The 26,821-nt window shown below is 43.6% G+C and overlaps 1 protein-coding gene across 1 annotated transcript in view; it reads left to right on the forward strand.

Moving 5' to 3' along the window:
• Nucleotides 1-3,383: 3,383 nt before the first annotated feature.
• The window catches only part of LOC126154162 (uncharacterized), a 262,805-nt gene continuing 239,367 nt past the window's right edge, over nucleotides 3,384-26,821 (forward strand). The window contains exons 1-2 of the mRNA XM_049916119.1: nucleotides 3,384-3,519; nucleotides 23,028-23,222. Of these exons, the coding sequence (XP_049772076.1) occupies nucleotides 3,384-3,519; nucleotides 23,028-23,222 (331 nt within the window). The remainder of the gene's footprint in view (nucleotides 3,520-23,027; nucleotides 23,223-26,821) is intronic.

Below are 26,821 nucleotides of genomic sequence, written 5' to 3' on the forward strand. Positions count from 1 at the left end.
GCAAAAAGCAGACGTCCTGTGACACCATGAAGCCACGTGTTATTGCAGCAAAATGATGTCATGCATTTTCTTCTTGAAAGATGGCGTCTGGGGTGTTGTGAAGAATGCTACGGGTCGCAGGTGGGAATTCACATAGGTCACGCTGGTTACAGTAACCTGGACACTAACCGACTGTGATTTGTGATTGTATCAAATAGCACCCAACATCATAAGGCCTTGAGTTGGTGCTGCATGTCTTGTGCGCATGTAGTCACTGCGATGCCGCTGCCCCTGCCTGAGACGGACCAAAATGCGGCCATCATTTTCAAACAAACAGAACCTGAATTCGTCCGAAAACACTGATACCATTCCTGTCCCTAGTGACGTCGTTCCATACACCACTGCCGTCTAGCTAGTTCCTGCACATTCAACAAAGGTAGGCAGAGGAGTGGACGATGCGCACGTTACCCGTGCCATAGTAAACGGGGACGGACTGTCACACCTGATTGTGTACGAGGTACCTGTTGCCCCAGAGACGAGAGGGATCCAGATCTGTTCAGCATTGCCATTCGAATGAGGGGTATATCTTCTAGCGGAGTGGGGTGGGGGAGGGGGCGTTGTGTGGTACAACCTGGACCATCTCGTCCTCTTCTATGGCCTTCCATGAACCGTTCTGCACGCACCCGTTGCACACGAGCAGCAATTTCCTGGATGGATGCATGACATTCTCTCACGCCAATAATGTGCACTCTTTCATACTCACTGATTTGACGTTACCATTTGCGCATACGTCTGGAAGGCATCCTCTACATCTAGTCAATCAACAAAGATCCACTAGCTTCGGTTTATAGCGACAACGAGAGACGAAGGCGCATTTTGCCGGTATGTGGTGTTGCACAGCAATATCAATGTTGACCAAGAATCCGGGGGCCAACATGAATCAAATGCTAATCATTTCAGCAAATTGTACATGTCCCGTGAACATGAAAGTCCTATCTTCAGTCATTGTAGGTGTTCTTTTTTTCTGAATATGAATGTAAAGCTCCTCCATGTGCAACTGTAAAACATTTTGCACTGTTTTTAGTTACTAACTGTGGTGTCACCGCTAGACACCACACTTGCTAGGTGGTAGCTTTAAATCGGCCGCGGTCCATTATTACATGTCGGACCCGCGTGTCGCCACTGTCAGTAATTGCAGACCGAGCGCCACCACACGACAGGTCTAGAGACGTACGAGCACTCGCCCCAGTTGTACGACGACTTTGCTAGCGACTACACTGACGAAGCCTTTCTCTCAATTGCCGAGAGATAGTTAGAATAGCCTTCAGCTAAGTCCATGGCTACGACCTAGCAAGGCGCCATTAACCATATCTGGAGAGAATCTCACTTGTATCATCAAGAATGCTGTATACAAATGATGGATTAAAAGTTAAGTATAACCGCAGCTACGTACTATTCTTTATAGCGTTCATAACGTATCCTGTTAGACCTCACGCCCATCTGCGTGAGCTTAACGCGTGCCTTACGGCTACTTCCGAGTGGCGTGGCTGTCTTGCTACGCCACAACACTAACAACTTACACTGATGAGCGAGAACATTATGACCACTTACCTTATAGCCGGTACGTCCATCTTTGGCAAAGACAACAGGGCGGCCCGTCGTATCGTGGAAGCGGTGGGCCTTCGTGGGTTGCTAGAGGGAGTTGGCACCACATCTGCACACAAAAATCACTTCATCTCGGAAAATTTCGGGGAGGATGCCGATGAGATCTGTCACCTATTTCAATCACATCCCAGATGTGTTCCATTGGGTTCGGGCCTGACGAGTCGCTCCCAGGCGACTGTTTTAATCGAACCTCTCCTCAAATTGCAGGCCTTGTAACATGCCGCATTATCTTGTTAAAAAATATTACTGCCGTCGGATAACTTGGTCGTCACGAAGGGGTGTACGTGGTCTGTAACCAGTGTACGATATTTCTTGGCCATCATGGTGCCTTGCACGAGCTGCACAGGACCAACGGATGACCATGTGAATGTTTTCCAGAGCATAAGAAGCCGGCGCCAGCTTGCCTGTGTCAAGCAGTGCAGGTATCAAAGAGTTGTTGCCTAGAAGACGACGGATTCGCGCCCTCCCGTTGGCATAGGGAAGAAGGTATCGGGATTCATCAGATCACGCATGCTCTGCGACTGCCTCAAAGTTCAGTACCGATGGCCACATGCCCACTTCAGTTGCAGTTGACGGCCTCGTGGTGTTAACATTGGCACACGCGTCGTTGTCGGCTGCGGAGGCTCATCGTTAGGAGTGTTCGGAGCGCTGTGTTTACAGACACACTCGTACCCTGTCCAGCATTAAAGTCTGATGTTGGTTCCGCCACAGTTCGCCACCCGTCCTGTTTGACCTGTCTGCTCAGCCCACGAGGCCTCACCCACGAGGCCCCACATTTCCAGCGAGGGCTAACCGCTCAACCCACAACATCTGGACGTGTGGACGTGTTGAAGACACTCAGCAGAGAACTCCCAGGACAACCACCCGACAAATGGTGCAGTTTCCGAAATGCTCGTGCTGAGCCTCCGGTCATCACAATTTGTCATGTGTCAAACTCGGACATTCCCCATTCCCCATTCTGCACACGGCAGCACGCTTACCGATACTACGTGCGCCGTGCGTATGTCGTACTTGGAGTCATTCTTCGCCAGGTGACACTGCTATCGCCTGGACCGATTTATATCGATAACAGTTTGGTGGTCATAAATTTCTGGCTGATCAGTGTATTTGTTTATGTATATAAGTTTTAAAAAGTATGAAATAATAAATAAAATGTGAAGAGAGCGCTGCAAATTGGCATGACGTACATTAAAGTCACCCATGTTTTAACTAAACAGCGTCCTAATTTGAGCACAACCTTTGACATGGAGAGTGCAGTAGGGACATGTGCAAGTATGGTTTTAATGTCTAAACTGATATTTACTCACATTTAAATTTTATTGAACTGTAGGTTTTATAAGGCATACATGTTACTTTATTGCAACTGGTACTCCATTTCTCTTAGCACTGAACGAGGCCGCACAGTGACAGGAATCTACGTATGGAATAACCAGTGTTTGTGACTGACTGCTGCACCCATTACAACATCCAAATTTTGGTCCGGCCCTGTATATGAGCTTATCATTTTAAAATATTGTTAGAATGTTACTCTACTTGTCACTGAAAAACCTAGGATTTTCGAAAATATGTTAATACTGACTTATTTTTATGTGATGGTGCGTGAAGCTCCATCCGCAAAGTTGGTAAATGTATTTCTGAGAGAAGCTGTACGAGCCGTGTAGTTGTAGCCTGGAATTAAGGCTACCAGCAGTCGGAAGTCGGTAGAGGCAGGAACGCCCTCCCCCCCCCCCCCCTGCAACATGGACGCTGGCGGGCGTCCAAACGGCGCAGTGTGGCGCGGCTCGGCGCGGAGCGGGCCGCCTAATGGAATTCCAACAAGCGCCGTCCCGCGGCAGGTTTCAATTACCCGCCCTTGTAAATACTTTGAGCCGACAGGCGAGAACCGACGGCAAAAACAGTGCGCGCCATCGAAAAATACTTTCTAATTTTTTATGTGGGCGCCGGAATAAAAATGGGCCGACATGGAGTGGGTAGACTCACTGCTGGGGCAGCAGCTAGGGGGGTGGTGTTCGCGAGTTACTGTGGGCGCGCCTCGCGAACGCATCAGCCCTGACGTGAGCGACTTACGTCTGCCACGAGGGGAAGAGGGAACGGCTGGGGGGGGGGGGGGGGAATCGAGTCGGTGGAAGGGGGCATCCGCCATTTTATGCGGCTCGACGCCGCCACTCACGCGAATAAAAAGGGGGAAATACATATATTCGATAGGATGCTGGCTGCCGCGTTCCCATGAGCCCGCCACAGAAAATGAGAAGTTGATTTCTGAGAGCGCCCCGTCCCTTGGAATTTAAAACTGTTCCGCTCGCTATCCCGTTTCCAGGCGCACTGCCTCCCCTGCAGTTCCGATCGTGTGTCTAGAGTCGTCAGCTGTACATTCTGTGTGGAAAATGAAGTTCTCGGTGGAGATGACGAGTTCGCTAGTGGTGTTGTTAGCCCAGATGATAGAGGCACAGATATTGTCATGGATGATTTTCACAAATTTAAATAAATAATAAACATCTGCGGCCAAAATAGTCCGGCTGTGTCACAACATTGTCATTTTGTTTACAAAAACCAACGTTTGGGCTACTCTTGCAAGTACTCATCATTCAATAAGTAATGCAACATATCTTTTCTCTCAGACAGTTTCGGTTGAAAAAATGCGGAATTTCCCGTGGACGTCGTGGAAAATTCCTGTGCTACATGTAAACTTCTAAACGGCGTCTGTAACGGAGTTGCGTAACAAGCAGAGAGCTGTCATTGAGTTTCTTTTGGCGGAAAATCATAGCACTGCAGATATTTTTAGGTACTTACAGATTATCTACGGAGACCTTGCGGTGAACAAAAGCACGGTTGAGTGGTTGGGCGAGCCATGTGTCACTATCGCAACAATGTCGCGCCAACTTGTCCATGTGCTGGTCGGGTGCGGACACTCATTCGAGGTGACTGATCACAGTCAAACCCCTTGCTGCTCAAGTGGACGTCTCTGTTGGTAGTGTTTACATACTCCTTCACCTTTTAGGGTTCTCAAAGGCGTGCACCCGGTGGGTCCCTCGCCTCCTGACCTCCACCTGTTTCGTCCATTGCGGGATGCTCGCCGCAGGATGTAGTACGTGGATGATGGGGAGATAATTGATGTAGTAAGATGTAGGCTCCGTCCTCGAGCAGTAAAGTGATACCGTGCGGACATACAGGCCCTCATAGTAAGTAGGCGTAAGGCCGTCACACTCAACGGAGGTTGTGTGGACTCATAAGTTTTTGTTGCCAAAAGAGTGGGGAATAATATCGTATGCTGGAATCCTGAATAAAGCTAGCCCATTTCGAGAAAAAAAATACGCTGCTGTATTTACTGAACGACCTACATAATTTGTCAGTAAATATATCAATATGATGAAGGCCAGTTGCAAGAGTGGCCGAAACATTCGTTTTATAAACAACATGACAACATGACGATGTGGTCGCATTGCCGATCACATTGTACTGATGACGAGAATTACTTCGGAAGGATATACCGTCGCAGTTAATTACTGTGGTCGGATCATTTTCAGAATCACATGGGTCCTTCGTCAGCATATTATTTTTGTTCTGTCAAATATTTGTTTCACAGAAGCTGCTTAACTAAAGTACCTACGAGCTTTAGAAAATGTCATTTATTATCGTCGTAAATGGGTGAAATGGCTACCAGGACTTCATTGAAAAACTTCAATTTGTTTTATTTCTAAGGTATTAAATCAAGTTCACGCGGCAGTCTTAGGTTGGGCATCTGATTGGGCGGTCTACATTATATAGCTATGAACAATGAAGTGATGTGTTAATTTTAACAGATTCTTGGTGTATGTGTATGTAAAACACTAGCAAATGTCCGCCACGGAACTAAATGTTAAATTTTTCAAAAATAATGTGTGAAGTTTCATTGTGTGAAGATATCGGATGGTTACGGTATATCAAAACTAATACTTCATCTTATTTGAGCCACACTTTTGCTTGACTGTATTTACAGTATGAATAATGACACGAAAAAGTTGTTGACTGAATTTTTCGTTACAGTAGCATAGATTTTTTTTCAGTGCTCAGTTTTTACAAATTAAATGTGCATGGATGCCTTTCTTCTTTCTAGTATTTAGTAATGCTAGTAGTAGTAACACATCTTTTTGGTGTTGTGTAACGTTTTAGCATGTCGTGAGGTACACCAGATGACATAGAAGTTATTCATATCAAGTGTAACAAATAACCCAGTTGTATTTCGCGTTGCTGTAAATAGCAATTTCAGTTCTTCTTCCTAAGTCCTTTAGTTCATTTCGTCGTGGATTGCGAGTGGTTGAATACAGTTTTCTGCCACGGGTGGTTTATCAAGCTATTATTGATATTTATTATGGAACATATTTGAGAAATAATTAACTGAGTTACTTGTAACAAAATTCGCTTGTAAAATGTAGGGTATACTCGTAAATGTCACGCACGTCGCAGTATGTGATGGATGTTAATAGTCATTTTTCGTAACTAAGTGAGAAGCACTTCGTTTCACAACAATAGTATAACATATTTAATAGAACTTTACACACACTAAAATTGCCTGGCCTGCTCACGGACTGAGTGATTGTGATCCACGATAAAGCGTGTCAACAAGTTTCTAAGGTCACGCAAAGGGTAATGACTAGTTTCAAGTGGGAGCAGCTTGACCATCAGCCCGATAGTCCGGACATTTCGTCCGGCGACTTCCACGCGTTTGGTGGGCTAAGGAAAAAAAAAATCACCTCAGAGGGAAGCGCTTCCTCTTGGGCAACGAACTGAAGGACAGAGTGGAGGCCTGGCTCGCGTCACAGTCACGAGAATTGTGGGAGTAGGAAATCTTTCCGCTCATGAAGTAGTGGGGTAAATGTGTTGAGGCCTCCGATGATTATTTTTGAACAGAGACTTCAGTTATACCAACAGCGTTGTTTCGTACCTTTTCTTTTCAACACTCCTCATTTTCCTGTCTGTTACTCACAATCTCACACAATCCAGACAAAGGACTCAGCTAAATTTTCACAACTATTTCAACCATTCAGGTATACAAGCAAAAATGAGTTGAGTTTGGTCCTAATCGCACTTAGTTCTCTTACAGTCTCTAAAAAATCTGCTGATATCCGTTGTTATCCTGAATACAAATTGGGTCGAGTCCTCCAAATTTCCTAACGCTTTCCATACGAAACGGTACCACAATACGTGCAACGTGGATCCACTTACTAGTTTATTTAATGTTGATGATTAAACCATCCTCTACAGCTGTACTGTTATTTATTGTCTGAAGTCCATACGCTAACAGGTTTCTGATAAGTTAGAATAAAACAATATCTCTAAACTGAAAGACCGTAAACACGCCGACGGTACCAGAGAAAAAACCATAATTTAAGACACATAAATCCACTCCATTGATAATACATAGGAACAGTAGGTCGAAGTGTCCATGTTAGTGCTAACTTACAAGGTAACACATCTGCCGTAGAAGGCTCATCAGACTGAATAACCGAATGTGCCAGCGCAACGAGCGCCTTTCGCCTGTAACTGACGTAACCCTTGTACTGAAAGTGCCGGCGAGAGAGCACAGAGTCTAAATGATCAAATAAAGTCATATTATACACTAAGCCGGAGGCAGAAAGCTGAAAACAGTATGATAAAGTTGATAACTGTGCGAGGGATCTAAATATTGTACCTGAACTATTTATTCTTAATAATAATGGAAAAAGTTTTACACGGAGTGAATATGGGAATGTCAGCCATATAATAAAACAAGTGCTTATGTCATTATGTACCCGCAGTGCGATTGCAAGATCTGTTGGACGTACAGGTAGAAACTGCCTCACTCGATTCAATGAACACTGCAATGTTAATAAACCTGAACGTGCACTATCTTTGTATTTAGCACTTAATCATCTTTAAGTGTTAGCTGCAGCGACGTAGCGATGTGTTTCAGCTGTTGTATTTCTCAGTTAATGATACTTCACCAGGGTTTTGATTGTTACAGTTGTATGTTATCTGTGTGTTAAGTTCCAGTGGCAGCGCTACATGACTTTTGATCGGTTGGTCCTTCCGTAAGCGCAGCTGAACGGTGCATAGTTTTTAGCATTCTGTTTTTAAGCTTCCTGCCTCCCACACAGTGTCTAATGTGGCTTTATTTGGCTATTTACACACACTGCTCTCTCACCTGCACTTTCAGGAAGAGGGTGACGTACGCCGGTTACAGATGAAAGGTTGTTGTTGCGTCGATACAATTGGGTATTCAGTTTACATCTACTTCTACATCTACGTGATTACTCCACTATTCACAATAAAGTGCCTGGCAGAGGGCTCAATGAACCAGCTCCAAGCTGTCTCTGTACCGTTCCACTCTCGAACAGCACGCGGGAAAAACGAGCACTTCAGTTTTTCTCTGCGAGCCCTGATTTCTCTTATTTTATCGTGATGATCATTTCTCCCTATGTAGGTTGGTGCCAACAGAATGTTTTCGCAATCGGAGGAGAAAACTGGTGATTGAAATTTCATGAGAAGACCCCGTCGCAACGAAAAACGCCTTTGCTTTAATGATTGCCGCTCCAATTCACGTATCATGTCTGTGACACTATCTCCCCTATTTCGCGATAATACAAAACGAGCTGCCCTTCTTTGTACTTTTTCGATGTTATCCGTCAGTCCCACCTGATGCGGATACCACACCGTACAGCAATACTCCAGAATAGGGCGGACAAGCGCGGTGTAAGCAGTCTCTTTGGTAGACCTGACGAGTCATGTATAGCGGATGTATTGTTTGGTAAGTCAGTTTTGACATGACGCTTCGATGTACTATTCATAGGTATACTAAGTGGAGTGGATTTATGTGATCCCAATTATATTTTTCCTCTAGTACTGTTAGCTTGTTCATAGTCTTGCTGTTTAGAGGTATTCCTTTATTTTAACTTACGGCTGAAGATGAAACTCAGTATCTGAAACATGGTAGAGTAATAACTTAGGTCAATAAATAATTGTACATCTGATGTTTTAATCCTGAACATCACATGCAACGCTTGTGGATATCCCACCAGCAACAATTTATGTTACTTTTTTATTCCAAATATAACGTAACGTTCCTGTTCCTGTGTTCCATATAATCACTAACAACATAATCAGAGAGATTACCTCTTAGTTTGGAGATTATTCTACAGAGGATTATGAGAGAAGTCTATCAGAGCCCTCTCATATCATTACGCTTTTCTGAACTGTCCACTGATTTTTGCCTCTTGCTAAATGTTTCTAAATATAAGCAACTTCTCAGATAGCAGTGAGACATTGTTTCTATTAGTTTACATGTTCATAAAATGATAATCGTTTGCTAAATGATAATTTGGGTCTGTACTCATTTCCTTCCTAATTCAATTAACACGAAAGAACAACCTGACAATAGAGGACAAAAGATACATTAACAATCGGAACCGGCCGCGGTGGTCTAGCGGTTCTAGGCGCTCAGTCCGGAACCGCGCGACTGCTACGGTCGCAGGTTCGAATCCTGCCTCGGGCATGGATGTGTGTGATGTCCTTAGGTTAGTTAGGTTTAAGTAGTTCTAAGTTCTAGGGGACTGATGACCACAGATGTTTAGTCCCATAGTGCTTAGAGCCATTTTAACAATCGGAATATCAGAAGGTGCTGTCGTCTGTCTCACTGCTTGCACTTTGAACGAGACATCCACCTGTTGTGTTTCAAAGTCGTTAAAACTGCTTTTCAGCAGTAATTTCAGAGTTAACAGAGCAGAAACAATTGCTTCTACCTGAATAAGGAGCTCAATTTTACAGAATTTAGACAGACAACTTGATATTATTCTTAACAGATCAACGAATAAGGAAGTAAGATCCAAATGACACAATAGTTTATCGTTTGTATGAAGTACGTTCGTGTGCCGACATTAAGTCGTCACGAGTTGCGGCGACTGGAATTCCGACGGCGCCTCGTCGACACTTGCTGTGGCGGTGCGAGTGTGGCCCCGTCTACTTGCAACCGGTTCTTGCCTGCCACATCGCTCCTCTGGTGGTTCAGCCGTCCATCTGCAAGGGGCGGTGAGTCGGCTCGCCTTCCTGCAGCACGCCTCTTGCCGCATCGGCGCGTTAACCTTCTGGTCGGTATCGTTGTCAGTGCCGCTGTCAGTGATCTTTGTTACGTTTTTATAAGTGGTTAACAAACAGTTCCTGTTGGTATTGAATACTGTCGGGCGCTGCTGAAGGACTTAGCCGATGTATTTTAGCGGGAGCTGAGTTCAGTTTTTATAGTGGTGCTATTTCATACAAGCAAATTTGTTCTTTCGTTAAACAGACACGCAGTGTAGCTGTCTTGGGTATAAAACTTTCGTGGCAGTCTTGTTCATAAATGGAGTGTCAAATATTTCGTGATTTAAAGTGATGCATTCTCAAAATCATTTATCTGTGTACTAGTTGGGGCGTTAAACTCGTTCAGTTATAGTTTCAACTTATTTAAGTCACAGAAATCAACCGTTTGAAATGGCGCGTCATTATTAGTATCATTATCACTTATTGTGTCAAAGATAATATTAACTATTTCTCTTACTGGTGATCCTGTTTGCTGTGTTTAAAATTGTGATAAGCAGAGGTTGTTCAAAATAATGTCACACCCACTTCCTCCTAGCCCTTCCTGTCACTTGTCGTGTTACGGTTGCGATGGCAGCAATTCACACTTGAGCTGCACACTTTTACCAGCAAGACTACCGCGTTGTCCTTTGTGGACAATGGAGACTCACGTAAGGTATTCAGCAGAGCCGCCCCCTGGCGCGGTCGCTTTTCAAGTATCACAGCGGATCGTCTTAAGTTCGTTTCCAGCGGTACGAATCGCCGACAACACTTCATTGATTAACGGTGGAGACACGCCTCTTGCAGACTCGTTAACTCCAGCCCCAAAAGACAGCCCATAAACTAATGACCGTTTTAAGGCCCCACGCGACATACTGGCGCCTGCCGAAATTCTACAGGCCAGTGATGATTATCAAAACAGTGGGAAGAGTTGAGACAGTTTCGGATAATGTTCAGCATCGTAAGGGAAGAAAAGAGAATTTGCTCATGTGACATAAGATAATACCAAGACTGGAAATGTCATTGGCTACTAATATGTGGCGCGGATTTTTCTCAGCTCGTAAGGCGAGAGGAGGGGGTTGTGTGGAAAATTTTCCCTCTTCCAATAGGTGAACGAAGTATAATTGAGGCCTGGTTGACTTACAGGAGTTTATGGCTGATTTGCTTTTGTTGAGATAAGCGTTAGAGAAATGAACAGTGATGTGTTGGCAGAAGAGCCAACACCGTGTTGCTAGAGGAGGCCGAAGTGCACGCGTTTAAGCTCACGCAGACTGGCGTGAGGTCTGGAACAGTTAAAGGAGTTGAGTCTACTAAATAAATCACGGAGTTGCTTGAATACTTAACTTTAATCCACAATTGGAGAACATCGCTCTTGTTTATACATGAATTACAATCTCAATATAAACTGATAATGGCGCCTTGCTAGGTCGCAGCAAATGACGTAGCTGAAGGCTATGCTAACTATCGTCTCGGCAAATGAGAGCGTATTTGTCAGTGATCCATCTCTGGCAAAGTCTGCTGTACAACTGGGGTGAGTGCTAGAACGTCTCTCTAGACCTGCCGTGTGGCGACGCTCGGTCTGCAATCACTGACAGTGGCGACAGGCGGGTCCGACGTATACTACCGGACCGCGGCCGATTTAAAGGCTACCACCTAGCAAGTGTGGTGTCTGGCGATGACACCACAAACAGGACAGAGAATATTCGGTTATCAGACCAGCAGAAAGCATTCTGTTCTGGGAGGGCAGTAAACAGAAAATTCTGAGTCGGTGAGTGGCAGCGAATAGCAGCTTTCTGTTACTGACACCTTTGGAGACTTGTCGGTCCTCATTCGAAATCCAAGACGGCAGGGGAGAATGGTGAGTATTCACTGTGCAGTACTGCTGACTTGCTCATTAATTTTCCAGGTGCACATACGAAGGGCTTACTTAAATAGTGGTACAAGTCCATTAACTCCACTTTTCTACCTATAATGCTTCTGCAATTAATGATCCAAACAGACAGAAAGAAAGGTTCATCTCTAGGAAGAATCCATATGCTTGAATATTTCTGGTATCTCAACTTCAGATTTTTCAGCGCTCATTTAACTTTAGGACTCACACTGCACAAAAATGGACTTGTACCACTATCGAAAAAGGCCCTTCATATTAGATGCTTGTCTGACCTTCTCTTAATACCAGGGATAACGCAGTTATTGCTGCCACATCATTCAAAGTCGAGTCACACGCCATCTCTGGAAGTAACGCGTATTTTACACTGTGTTTCCCTGTTTTTCGTTGATCCGCCATTATGTGCATTGTTTCTAACTGAGACAGTCTAATATTTCACGTATTATTTTATTGAGTTTGGTTAGAGAACATCATAGCCGTTTTCCTAAATCACACTGTAGGAATTACTGCAACCAGCCACAAGGCTTCCATTTAATTTTTTTTTTAATTTTTAGTGATATTGTTGTACTATTATTAGTTTCGGTAATGAGCTCATCTTCAGGTGGTAGCGTTGACTTCTTTGCAAGTTTTACATTTGTGTCTTAAAATACAACAAAATTTTTGTGATTAAGTAATTTTACACTTACTTGCTCTATTCATTTAAAAAAACTCCTCTTTACACATTATAAGGCAGATGTTTGATTTTCTTGTACATTCCATGTCGATTAATGGATTCAGCTAAATACATTTGTTTATATCAGCTGCTGACTTTTTGTGTGAGGAGCATATAAAATGTAAAACATTTGAACCACAACGACTCTGTTATTTTTTAGGATGCGAATGTAAAACCTTTTGCAAATTATGCAGTCACAGAAACTTCGTTATATTTTAGTTCAGAAATGTAAAACTTGCAAAGAAGTCGTTGCTACCATTTGAAGACGGGCACAGCACAAAAGTCATTTCGCCGGCCGTGGTGGCCGTGCGGTTGTAGGTGCTACAGTCTGGAACTGCGCGACCGCTACGGTTGCAGGTTGGAATCCTGCCTCGGGCATGGTTGTGTGTGATGTCCTTAGGTTAGTTAGGTTTAAGTAGTTCTAAGTTCTAGGGGACTGATGACCTCAGAAGCTAAGTCCCATAGTGCTCATAGCCATTCGAACCATAAGTCATTTCAAAAACAGGTGGCTGTTTGCAGTATTACCTACAGTGCAATGTCAGGTATTCCTTGTTATTTAAGAACGAAGACATTCGCATGTTTAATTTTCTTTCATGTACTTAAATCTTGGTAATATAAATGTGCCGTAATCGAATTCTTCTGGGTATCATTTCGGTAATTAGTTATACCCATGTCACTTGAATATAGATTCACCAAGTTCATGAGTCATACTTATATGTGAGGAACATGGTATTTCATGACAGTTCCCTTGAGCAAGTTTTACTTTAAATCAGCTTCCAATCAGCCTACAAGTCATAGGACACTATTCTTTATTTTTGTATTAATAATGATTAGTAGAGCCGATAGCAATCACTTTCTTTTAGTTCCTCCGCACGTAATAGTAGATTATTTTCATTTAACCCGTCCTGACAGGATATTTAGTTCCCCCACAGAATATGCTTCTCTTATTTAGCTTGCACCCTGCTGGATGTTCACGTAGCCCTTCCTCCCCTCACACCCCCGACACACACACACACACACACACACACACACACACACACACACACACACACACGCACAACCTGGCTCCCATACGTATGCCAGTTCACGCTGCCAGGATATCCCCATATTCGTTAATAATGGACTACTTACAATGTTACAAATAAAAACGGGCGAGAGTCAGTAATCTTATTTTAGCCTTTTTCTTTACTTGCCTTTGCTCGTGCCCAGTATTCGTACTTCTTATCATTACATCATACACCTTGATGGCTGTAGTCCCTGTATTTAAGCTGCATTTCTCTAAATATCTTGACAAATAATGGCAACAGATTTTGTCAAATATACTTGTTATATCAAGTTCCCATTTTGCCCCCGTTGGAGGCCATACTTAAATATCGTGTGCACGTTACTGCCCGTCCGATACAGCCATCCACAGTTAGACTTTACACGATTTCCCTAAATCGGTTAAGGCAAATGCCGTGATAATTATTTTCAAATGAACGCCCTTCCCTGGATAGGGTCTGTGTTCCTTATTTTAATCGCCTCGTTGGCGACGCCAAGCTAAAATCCAATCTTCAGTCTTTCTCCTAAAAACTGCTCTTCAGAAACAAAGATCATGTTCTATTTTTCTTTCAATTTTGCTTAAAATGTGAATTGTCAGAACGTTTTGACCACGTGAAGTGAGTCTGAGAATTCATTAGTATTCTCCTTTTGCCGTTGGATGTTAAATACAGGAGATATATGTGCACGAAATGGAAACTAGTAGTCGACCATTTGTATTAATCTTCGGCACAGAATTTATGTGGTTACGATGGAGTACGAAAAAACATAGCTGGTGCGCAGACGCCGCTGTTGAGTCGTACTTTGTGAACATCAGTCATCAAGTGTTAGCAGCGTCTTTGGCTTATGAATGCCAATGGTCTGAGGGACACATTGTGTTATTTGCTTCTATTAGTTCCACTTTTCACTGTTGAATCCACAGTAAAAGCAGTTACTATCATCACACAGTTAGCATGGGAATATTTTATGACGGAAGAACGATCCAAAATGAACTCGTCCCGACCCGCAGAGGGCGGAATTCATGGTTTTTCGAATGGCGACAGCTATCGGATGGCCGTCCGCGGCGGACAGATGTCCTGCGATAAGACAGCGGCGCGGCCGCCGCCGCCGCGGCTCGCACCGTAATTTAGCGGTGCGCCATATCTAACGGGAAACGATCTCTTGTAATGCCCGTCGGCTTTGGAAAAATACGGCCGAAAATTGTGCCGCAGACGGAAATGGGAGGCGGGCTATATGGGCTGTTAATCCCCAGGGAAATTTATCGCTACATCGACGACCTACTTAAAAAAAAAAAATATGACGAACTACCATTTCGACTCAGATAGCATATTATCTATAACACAGTGCGCTGCCCAGGATAAAAGCATATCCGACTTGAAACGTTGTACATGTTACATGCTGATACATGACTTCGCAACTTCCTGCGACTGTGGCTATTAAACAGTGTGCATATCCTCTATAATGATATATTGCCAGTAAGTTAAAAAGCGGTGTTACTATACGCTTGCATATTGAATGGGCTATTTCACAATAACAGTGCCGTTCCCTAGAATGCTTACAAAGTTACTATCAAGCTTACGATAGAATGATCAGGCTCATTTAGTGTTCATAGAGGAGAAGAATCAATTGAACTGTATAACGCAGATATACCTCATGAAAAACCTTTAAATGCATCTCGAGATATCAAACTTTCATCTCGGAATAGACTATGTACATTCTTTGCCTGTCCTATATCATATTTTACCAAAATAATACTTATCAGGAAATTCGGTTTCACTATCGACGTAATCGAAATTAAAAAAAAAATATATTTTAATTGCCGGAAAGCGGAATCACATTATAAAGTGTGAACTAAAGAACTCCTCAAATGATGGGATTAATTTGATTTAGCTTTATTTGTTTAAGACAGATAGTCCTTTATTCAAAAATGTAGTGAAAATTACACTGCGAAGAATGGTTCAAATGGCTCTGAGCATTATGGGACTTAACATCGGAGGTCATCAGTCCCCTAGAACTTAGAACTACCTAACTAGTAGTAGTAGTAGTAGTAGTAGTAGTAGTAGTAGCTTTATTCATCAGTAGATCTCTTTTTACAAGGATATATTACTATCCTAATGACATCACACACATCTATGCCCGAGGCAGGATTCGAACCTGCGACCGTTGCGGTTGCACGGTTCCATACTGGAGCGCCTAGAACCGCTCGGCTACAGCGGCCGGCACACTGCGAAGGACTTTTGATCATTACAGATACTTTATAAAAACCTTTGCTGTAAAATTTACCTCTGATATTCTAAATAAACAGCTCATTCGAATATGAATTTGTTTAACCTCATATTCACATAACATTTGCGGCTGTTTCCAATTAGTATTTTAGATTCTCCGTTTGAAACTATGGCCGCTGAGTTAGTTATTAATCGTCTTAACGTTTTCTGGAAGAATAATCGAACAGGAGCTAAAATGTGAAAGGTTTAAGATTATATTATATTATGAAAGTGTTATTGTGCCGCAACAACGCACTTGTACCTATCAGTCATTTGACTGTGATTATTCTAGAGATATCTCTAACAACGGAAACACTACATTGCACCCCTCCCCTACTGAAAAACTGAACACAGATCAAGCATGAAAACAGGAGGAAGGTGTACTGAATTGTTAAAAAAAAAAGCAAAATCGGAACAGTGAATGGTCCAAGCACAGAAGTGTAACAAAGAGCTGGGTAAAACAGCAACGAGTAGTCATACTATACATTGGTTATAGAATATGAGTCATGCGGTAAGAACACGTTACCATCGCAAGTAAATATAATGAATAGTGAGAGCATACGATATTCCATACAGGCGTTTCTCAGAAATGAAAACAACAGATAAACAAGTGTGAACTATGTTACGACAAAGGAATTTTGAGTCAAGACTTACAAAACGGAACGCAACATCAAAAACGTTAAAAACATATTTTTTGACAAAGCACAGATAAATTTTTTGATTGTGAAACTGTTGCGTTCTTTTATTGCTGCTTATGTGACAAACCATTACATTTTCATCATTTCCCTGGGAGTGATCACATTCACATTCTTACGAGCACCTATATCGGAGAAGGAGGCATACCTCACTCACTCACCAGTAGCACAAATTAGGTTTGTCGATAAGAGATTCCTGTCATATGACACACGTACTGTCGCTAATTCCGTGTACGGGTGTACGGTACAACAGACGAGTTTTCTCGTGGAGGATTCCGTTGACTTTTCGTCTTGTCATCAAACGTTTGCTGTTCCCATTCGAAAGCCACTTCCTTTCGGCTGCTAATAGAGAAGTTGTGTAGAATCAACGATCATTGTAGGACCATAACATACACCTCGCTGTTGTAAACGGACATTACACTACGACACAAACAAAAACTTCGAAAACAGAAAAAATTGGCACGAGGGAGTTCAGAGCACGGCTCGCCCGCGTGGCAGTGCAACATCATAACCACTCAACCACGACACAATTTTATTCCAGGTTGTCTACATTGCACTTCTTGCTCTTGGACCATTCACTGTTTCTATTTTGCTACTGTTTCACGGACCAGTATGTCTTCTTCCTGTTTTCATATTTGATGTGTGTTCAGTTTTTGACGGGCTGTCCACTGGACTCTTACCACTAATCTGAGAGGAGGGGCGGGGGAGGGGTGCGATGGGGTGTTTCCCTTATAAGAAGCACGCCACTCCCTCCAACAGAAATCCAAGGGGATTAAGAGACAGGAAGAACAACTTCTTCATTTTCTTGTGCGTTTATCCTCCATCGGAGAGGCTTCTGAATGGTTATTTACGGATTATCCATAGTTAATTTTAGGAGTGGCCGTATGCCCTTTCCGTCGCCACCTCGTTACCTCCCGTGACGGAATACACGTACCCCCACTTTCTGTATGTTGTGTTATTCACAGGAAAGTCAGCGAATTTTTTTGAAATATTTGCGAATCGTGTAAATGAGGCAGGAATGGGGTAACAATGCGGTGCTCACCTAGTGGGGTTTTGGTAAACCGCCTAAAAACCACATCCAAGCTGGCCTGCACACCAATCCTAGCCGTACATTTGCAGGATAGATTCCATTTAGGGCCTGTGCGCCACTCCGTCGCGAAAGCGGCACATTAACATGCTTGGCTATCGGGACGGGTAAGAAGAAAGGTTCAAATGGCTCTGAGCAGTATGTAACCTAACTTCTGAGGTCATCAGTCCCCTAGGACGTAGAACTACTTAAACCTAGCTAACCTAAGGACATCACACACACCCATGCCCAAGACAGGATTCGAACCTGCGACCGTAGCGTAGGAAGAATGACAGCTCAAATTTATTATTCTTTCTTTCACTGTAAGTCATATTATAGGATGACCTATTTATAATAGTGTAGCGACGTATGTGGCCAAAGACGATGGTAAGAAATTGTGACACGGCCATCATCAACATCTAACTCATCTGGGCCATCGTAGGTGCACAACTCACCGATTTCGGTCGATTTGCCCATGATGCTCCCATTTCCGTAGCTGGGCCCCGTATATGTCCAGTAGGACAGTCATCTGGAAACCCAGAGCACTAACTACGACTCTTGCTCTCCGTGAACGGTTCCTTAAATAGTTCGACAATATTTTGGCATCAAGTACTGTATCGTCTTCCCGAAAATACGTCTTTCCTACGCGGGGCTCTAAGCAAAACTTCTCATCTACCCTCAGTCGTAAGTATTTAAAACTTGGAGCCCACTGTCGCTTAGATTATATGGTTTGCTCAGACTTTTTTGTCTTCTTTAAACGATTTTTATTTTGTTCAGAAATTACACCTCACAATCTTTTCACGCTAATGGTCTTTTCCGAATGTACTTCTAACCACAAAGAGATTTTGGTACCTGGAGTCTAAGTTTCATGTTAATCATGCCTTTTGCGTTCTTTCAGTAATATTTCCATAGATACTTTTCATCTCCTAGCACATACTTTTGTATATTTAACCAAGAACTGAAACACCAATTTTCATAGATTCAGCTTAACATCTTCAAATATAGCGAAATATTAACTTAAACATACCCAACCTCTACTCCGCCCTCTTAGGGCCTGGATTTCCAAGTACAGTGAAACATGTCTTTATCTTAGTTCGACCCTACACGTGAAATACTAGTTCCCGTAGGTGTAGCTTTAAAACTGCGTTAGCAGTTTTTTAATAATTTATTTTTAAGGAAAGGCTTCCACACACTATAACGATAAAATTTACAAAAATGCTGAAACATTTATTTCATTATTTCCAACGAAATATTTTCATAAAACATATCACTCCCTATTTCACCACTTCAGGGATTGAATGTGCGTATCTTTTTATTCCTAACAGAGAAATGAAGTACAAGTTTTCATACGTTTAGCTTCAAAAACACTTGCACAATGAAATATTTCCATACAATCTTCCATCCCCTATTTCATTCCTATAGGGGTTTAATTTCCAGAAACAGTGAAACACCTTTTTTTCCAACCGAAAAGCCAAATTCCAATCATCATTGACTTAGCTTTAAAAAATTTCGTGAAACGTTTCATCCCCTATTTCATCCTCTCAAATGGCTCTGAGCACTATGGGACTTAACTTCTGAGGTCATCAGTCCCCTAGAACTTAGAACTACTTAAACCTAACTAACCTAAAGACATCACACACATCAATGCCCGAGGCAGGATTTGAACCTGCGACCGTAGCGGTCGCGCGGTTCCAGACTGTAGCGCCTAGAACCGCTCGGCAACTCCGGCCGGCTCACCCTCTCAGTCACTGAATTTGCAAAATCACTGAAACAGTATTTTTTATAGCCGAGAAGTCCAGTACTAGTTTTCATAGGGGTATCTTTAAAACACTTCAGATGTTCTTTAATAATTTATTTTAAAAAATTTCTCAGTATACCCCCCTACCCCTCCCGTAAGTGTTTGATTGCAAAAAAATGTTGAAACACGTGTTTTTTTTATTTCCAACCGAAAAAAGAAATATTAATTTTCCTAGGTCAAGTTCCAAAACTGCCTTAATAGCGACGTATTAAAAAAAAATCAACACACTCTGCAAATTTCAAGTTTCCGTCAGATATGTGCGCTGCGCAGTGACGTCAGTCAGTCAGGACATTAGGTTTTGTATGTACAGATTGTCGACTTCACTGACAGTTTGACCACTTTGGGACATAAAAGCATAAATTTCACAAGGGCTCAGTTTCATAACGTGTATAGACTGTATTTTGTTGCAGTTAGGCGTTAATCTGTTCATTGAAATGCGGGTGCTAAAGGTTAGGCAGTAAAGTAGCATTAGTAGGTAGAAAAGTCTGTTTCTCAGCACATTCAATTCTCACAGTATATTTTACCTTCCTTTATGAATGGTGATACTTATTTATTATAAGTTATGAGCCCTTCCTCTAACCTGTTTCCATATATCTATTCTAGCTCTCTAGAAACCTCTTTGCTAAGTCACTGTATCAGCATTGTCTTTGGCGAGTCGGTTTTGCTCTCAACCAGTAGTATTCATTCGCGGTGTGAAACATGTGATCTTTCTCGGTTTGAAAGTAGTTCACCATTACTCTTACCCGTCGCCATTTCTTGTCTGGCGTTGGTATCGCGTTGAAGCACTTTGTGCTTCTTATTTGAGAAGGAAGCAATTTCTGTCTGTCAGTGGTTCACTGTATAGAGCACCTACAGCAGTGCAGGAGGGTTGGATGAGACCAACTACCATTATTTTTCTGTAAGACAGGTTAGTATTCGTAGCAAGATTAGTTTCGGAGTGCTTGCGTATATTACCCTGCGTGTAGGTAGCCAATCGTATGATTCCATAGGTGAAATAAGCGCTGAAAGAATGCAGTCATTAAATACTTGGTTACTGGCTATTCCATCAGTGATTATCTTTTTCAATTCTGCGCTGTTATCAAATCATCGAAGTTAACTTTTCGTGGTGTGTACGATTAATTATTGCGTTGATTACGCAATCCGATGATGTTGTCTTGGTCTGTGAAGATGAGTTGAGACTGGATTATTTGTATGGGGTTTTCCATGTCTGTGAGCGTAGTCTAGCCTTTTTCAGATATACACACCCACCAATACAAACACACACACACACACACACACACACACACACACACACACAACCTTTCAAGGTCTTGAAGTCGTTCACACAACATTTGTGTAATCTGCAAAGAATAAAAGTTTTGAATCACTTGTTATGCTCAGTGGTAGATCACTGAAGTACATCAAGAAAAACATCGGACCCACAACAAAATACGAGGGCGGGCATGTGTTCCTGATTCGTTAAGGAGAGCTAAAGGATTTTAAGAATGGGTAGTAACAGCACTGAGTACCACCTACAGTCCTAACACGCTCATTCTAACAGATTTATTTTACGATCTGGGAAAATATCGGCCTTCCGTATTGGAATCTTAAGAAATTCTTGGAGAAAAAAGATCTATCATTACATTATCTGCACGGATTCAGAATATATTGTTCTTATAATTGGCTCTGTTCACACGCAGTGAAGGAATGCTGTTGGTTCCAGACCTAGATTTACTGAAGGTTTTTGACATCGTTCTTCCTAAGCGGCTTCTAATGAAATTTCGTGCCTATGAAATGTCGTCTGAGCTGTGCGACTAGGTTAGTAATTTTCTGTCACAAAGGTCACAGTTCGTACTAAGTGACGGATATTCATCTATGAAAACCGAAATTATATTTGAGTTTGAGGAGTTCATTTGATCCGTGTACTATTCGGAACTGAAACGGTACAGAAATACTCTGAATGTGGTTGTAGAGAAATACTCTGAAAGTGGTTTTCTGCACACTTTGCCAAACATTTAAGTGTGAATTCCTGAATAATGATGTAGATATACCTTGATGTTACAAAGTCATGGGATAGAGACATGCACTTATAAAAATGGTGGTAGTATAGCGTACGCACGTTATGAAAGGGTACTGCATTGGCGGAGCTGTCATTTGAACCCAGGCGATCCACGTGAAAAGATATCCAACGTGATTATGGTCGCACGGCGGGAATTAACAGACTTCTTCAGACGCATGGGACATTCCATTTCGTAAATATTAAGGAATTCAGTATTCCGAGATTCAGTGTCAAGAATGCCGCGATTACCAAACGTCAGGCGTTACCTCTCACCACGGACAACGCAGTGGCCGACTGCTTCCACTTAACTACGACAGCACTGGCGTTTGCGTAGAATTGTCAGTGATAACAGACAAGCAGTACTCCGTGAAATAATAGCGGGAATCAGTGCCGGACGTACGATAAACATATTCGTTGGGACAGTGCTGCGAAATTTGGAGTTAATGGGCTGTGGCAGCAGACGACCGACACGACTGCCTTTGCTAACAGCACGACATCGCCTGTTGCGCCTCTCCTGGGCTCGTGACCATATGGGATGGAAACTAGATGGCTGGAAAACCGTTTCCTCGCCAAATGCCACTAGGTCAGTTGGTAAGAGCTGATGTTGCGGTGCAGGCCCCCACGTTGCCATGGACCCAAATTGTCCGGAGCTCGTGGTCGTGCGGTAGCGTTCTCGCTTCCCGCGCGCGGGTTCGATTCCCGGCGGGGTCAGGGATTTTCTCTGCCTCGTGATGATTGGGTGTAGTGTGATGTCCTTAGTTTAGTTAGGTTTAAGTAGTTCTAAGTTCTAGGGGACTGATGACCATAGATGTTAAGTCCCATAGTGCTCGGAGCCATTTAAATGGACCCAAATTGTAAACAAGGTACTGTGCAAGCTCGTGGTTCATTGATAATGGTGTGGGTTGTGTTTACAACTGGACCGATCATAGACTGTAAATGGTTATGTTTGGCCACTTGGAAACCATTTACAGTCATTCATGGATTTCATGTCCCCGAACAAGGATGGAACTTTTACGGCTGACATGATGCGCTTCGTCATCTACCCGCAGTTGTTCGTGATTGGTTTGAAGTACATTCTGGACAATTCGAGCTAATGATTTGGCCACTCTGACCGCCCGACATGAATCCCATCGAACATTTATGGGACATAATCGAGAGGACAGTCAGTACACAAAATCCTGAACCGGCAACACTGTTGCAATTATGGACGGCTATAGAGGCGGCATGAATCAGTATTTCTGCAAGAGACCTCCAACAACATGTTGAGTCCGTGGCTCGTCGAGTTGCTGCACTACTCCAGGCCAAAGGAGGTCCGATACGACACCACAGTATAGACAGAGTAGAACTGGCTACGCCTCAACATATATTTGTTTCTAGTCCTATGTTTCTATGTACTACAGAATCTCCTTGTACATGAGGCTTTTTTTTGTTAAAGTCGTTGTGTGACCAGTAGTCGAGTGAATGTTGACAGAACCTTGGTGTATCGGAGTGTGCTCTGATATGAAACTTCCTGGCAGACTGAATCTGTGTGCCGGTCTGAGACTAGAACTCGGGACGCTTGCCTTTCGCGGGCAAGTGCTCTGCAGACTGAAATACCCAAACACAGCTTTAATTCTGCCAGGACCTCGTCTCCTACCTTCCGAACTCCGCAGAAGCTCTTCGCAAAAGAGGAGGGGTAGTGAGTCTTGCTTGGGTAGCTCAGTCGGTAGAGCACTTGCTCGCGAAAGGTGAAGGTCCCGAGTTCGTCCCTGACTGGCACACAGATTTAAACCACCAGCAATCCTTGGTACCTTACTGCTACTTGTTGCGGTGTGTTCCAGAACAGCGGCAGCAGATGTACGTGCCGCGGCTGTACCGGCTGTGTGTGGAGGCGGTGGTGCGGCTGCTGGAGCGCGCTGGAGACTCCGTGGACTGGGACTGGGACGGGCCGGCGGCGGCGGACGCGGCGGGCCACGCCCTGCGCGGCCTCAGTGAGTGGTTGCGCTGCGCCGCGCTGCTGCCTGGACTCTCGCTCGGTACAAACCTCTCCTCTACCCACAGTATCGCAACATAACGCACGCGGGGGCCGTACCAAAAGTAAGGTAGCGACGCCTTTGCAAGAAAACGTGCTTTAACTCTTGAGCAGGGGCGCCATTTTATCTAACACGAGCGAGCGCACGGCGTACTTTCTACACGTTTAATGAATAGCTGCCTTTGTGTTACCGAGGTAATACACAAGAGCTGAATAACAATTTAATTTTAGTTTATTTAAGGAACCACGAGTCCAGAACCCACATACGTCAGTCACAACAGTGTCATTATTTCTCACCTTGTAGTTTCATTAGTATATCTTCCTCTGGAATATTGTACACTTTAAATGGCACTAAGCACTATGGGACTTAACTGCTGTGGTCATCAGTCCCCTAGAACTTAGAACTACTTATACCTAACTAACCTAAGGACACCACACACATCCATTCGAACGTGCGAACGTAGTGGTCGCGCGGTTCCAGACTGTAGCGCCTAGAACCGCTCGGCCACTCCGGCCGGCTTGTACACTTCCTTTCTTCGACTGAATTTGTAAGTTCGTGTATCTTACTATTTCGTCGATAATTTCCAGGTTCAGTACTGTCCATAAAGCTTCTGTTACACTTGCGACCACTCTGGCAGTACGTTTGGGACCAAGAAATATATTTATAATTTCTTCCTTTTTGTTTGTGTGGTCGCATTAGCTCATATTTTATACCATTTGCATGTTTTATCGCCCGCATCTCGTGGTCGTGCGGTAGCGTTCTCGCTTCCCACGCCCGGGTTCCCGGGTTCGATTCCCGGCGGGGTCAGGGATTTTCTCTGCGTCGTGATGGCTGGGTGTTGTGTGATGTCCTTAGGTTAGTTAGGTTTAAGTAGTTCTAAGTTCTAGGGGACTGATGACCTCAGACGTTAAGTCCCATAGTGCTCGGAGCCATTTGAACCATGTTTTATCCTTCCCAATAAAACTATCACCTGTGGAGAGATTTTGTTCACGGTCATCACTTGAATCGTGCTCTCGTTCAGCATGTAAATAGTGGTCAGTGTGTGTCACACGTTCCTCATCTTCGTAAGAGTCTTCATCACTTTCGTTGTGTGGTACGATGTTGAGAATCCTGGATCCTCGTTGAGTAACGAGTCAAGCTCGTTGTCGCTCAGTTTTGATCTCGCTCTGTACAGAGTGACAAGAACCCACTTGTTACATTTTATACCTCATTGCGCATAATAGGGAACGAAACAAAACTACTTTGTACACTAAGGTGACTTTATGTTACTCCTCCTTGCTTGTACGTATGACAGCACAACGTATCACAGTGTTAAGTGAAGCAATAGTGAAGGAATGTGCACGAGGTTGAAGTCGAAAGACAACAATGTAACGGTACAACACAGCGTTATTTGTACTTAGGCGTGCCTGCTCAAGCGTGGTTTAAATTTTTATTGCATCGGTAAACCAGTCTGTGGAAACCGGCATAAAAGTTGTCAGAGCAGGAGCCACTTAACATCCTTCAGAAACTGAATATTTTATTTGCTTTTCCACAGCTTAAAAACTGCGTGAAATCCATTTCTACATGCTGCAGTTTATTACTTTCTTTCATTATTTTTTTTTCGTGAGTCGTGTGTCGCTGCACATTCCAGCACACTAATTTCAAACGTCGGCTGAATTCACGTCCATGACATACCGGGCGCTATAATTAAACTTATTTAAACTAATTACCGTACGAGTACCAAACTTAATAACACTAATGTCAAGTACATGGAGAAGTAAATGATAGGGAATTAATTCTACTGAAACACTTTTCAGGTACTGCTGTGGTACATCATACCATTTCGTACCACTACCACTACTGCTATAAATCGGCTCAATATGGCGCCCATCATTGTTCAGAAGAGTCTCAAAGCGCATGATTGCATTCCCCACAGGAGAACGAAGCATGTCCGTAGCCTTGCTTTTTTTCTTTTTTTTTCCTTTATTGATTTTCGATTCCCCCCAACTTGGGGCTTAATACGCTGCTCTACAGCCGAGAGAAAGTTAAACAAAACAATGGTGGAGAACAAACAATATAAAAAGGCGATAAAATGGTGACTTTGTTAATAACAGTAAAATGGCGGAAAGTTACGGAACTCACGATAAACAGGGCGTTAAAGATGCGGACGAAGACACACAGGAAGGAGACATCCACAATTAAAAAAACACGGAGACACCCTCGTTTCTGAGATAAAAACAATTACCGATAGTATGGTGGCTGTTCGCAACACTGACAGGGGACGCATAACACTGAACACTCACTTATAACAGCACTATACAGGTGACACGGCGCCAGATGGGGGGGGGAGGAGGACCAGAACCTATGAGGGGGAAAAGGAAGGGAGTAGAAGAAAAAAAGGGAAGCCGATGGAGGGAGGGAAGAGGGGAGGGCAGACATGAGAAGGAGGCGGAGAGGCATTGGAGGGGAGAGCAAAATGGACTCGGGGGAGAGAAGGGAGGAAGTGAGAGGGTAGGTGGGGAAAAACAGGATGGGGGGAGGGGAAGAGGGAGCCTGGGGAAGGACAGAGGAAGGGAGAGGGAGGTGAGGATCAGAGTTGATAGGATAAATGGAGGGAGAGAGGGCATCATCCGGGAGGGGGAGTCGACAGAAGCCATCTTGGGTGTAGGGGTGTAGAGGTGAAGGGTAGGAAGGGGTGGGGGTACCATGCTGGCTACATTACTTGACACACTGCACTGCAAGAAAATGGAGAGCCAAGTCAACAAGTCGTTATGTGTCCTGTGGTGCAAGATTCTGTACGATATGGATCTTGTATGGATACCATTTGAGAATGGTTCAAAGCACCTTCCGTAAGTGGACCACGGGATCATCAACTGTCGTGACACAGCACGGTCACTGCCTGACGATTGGGAATTGCACGCAGCGTTGTCTGCCATAGCAACAGCAATTCCATCAACAACCTTTGGTGCAATCGATCATCGGTCTCTTCCCAGAGCGACGCCCAGTTCGTCCAGTTGATTCGCACTTCATCATGCTCCGCACAGCAGGTGGAGAAAGAGGACCAATCTTGAATTCCTTCATCCGGCGACATTCTCGAAGAGCAGCTGCAGCATTACTGTTGTTTTGATAACTGACTTTCCCCAATAATGCCCTACTCCTTTTGTCCAAGCTCATGTTGACATATCAACAATTGCACTGCGACTGGTCAGGTGTGTGAGACTATTTATCACAACGAATGATCACGGCGCCTGGTGGCCACATTTGGAACTGGACAGTGCTGCTGTGACGTATGGAAATCATTCATCCCATACTTTGGACATTAATGCTACCAAGTTTGGTACACTTGCAGTAATTAGTTTCCGTGTTATAACCTGTTAAATAGGAAAGTTTAATTACAACCACCCAGTATATGCATGACATCATCAATGAAGATGTTTACATGACATCATCAAGTGGCAGTGGGCGGAAAAATTAAAAAATTAAGACAAAGCTGGCGGTAGGTTAAAAGAATGCAAGATGGAGGATGCTGTTGAATTTAAAGATGGACGACGGTGGATGTGATAAATTTATAAACTGCTAGATGGCGGATGGCGGGGAGTTGAAAAGATGCAAGATGGCAATGA

This window comes from Schistocerca cancellata, chromosome 2 (assembly GCF_023864275.1).
Source record: "Schistocerca cancellata isolate TAMUIC-IGC-003103 chromosome 2, iqSchCanc2.1, whole genome shotgun sequence".
Classification (NCBI taxonomy): Eukaryota; Metazoa; Arthropoda; class Insecta; order Orthoptera; family Acrididae; genus Schistocerca; species Schistocerca cancellata.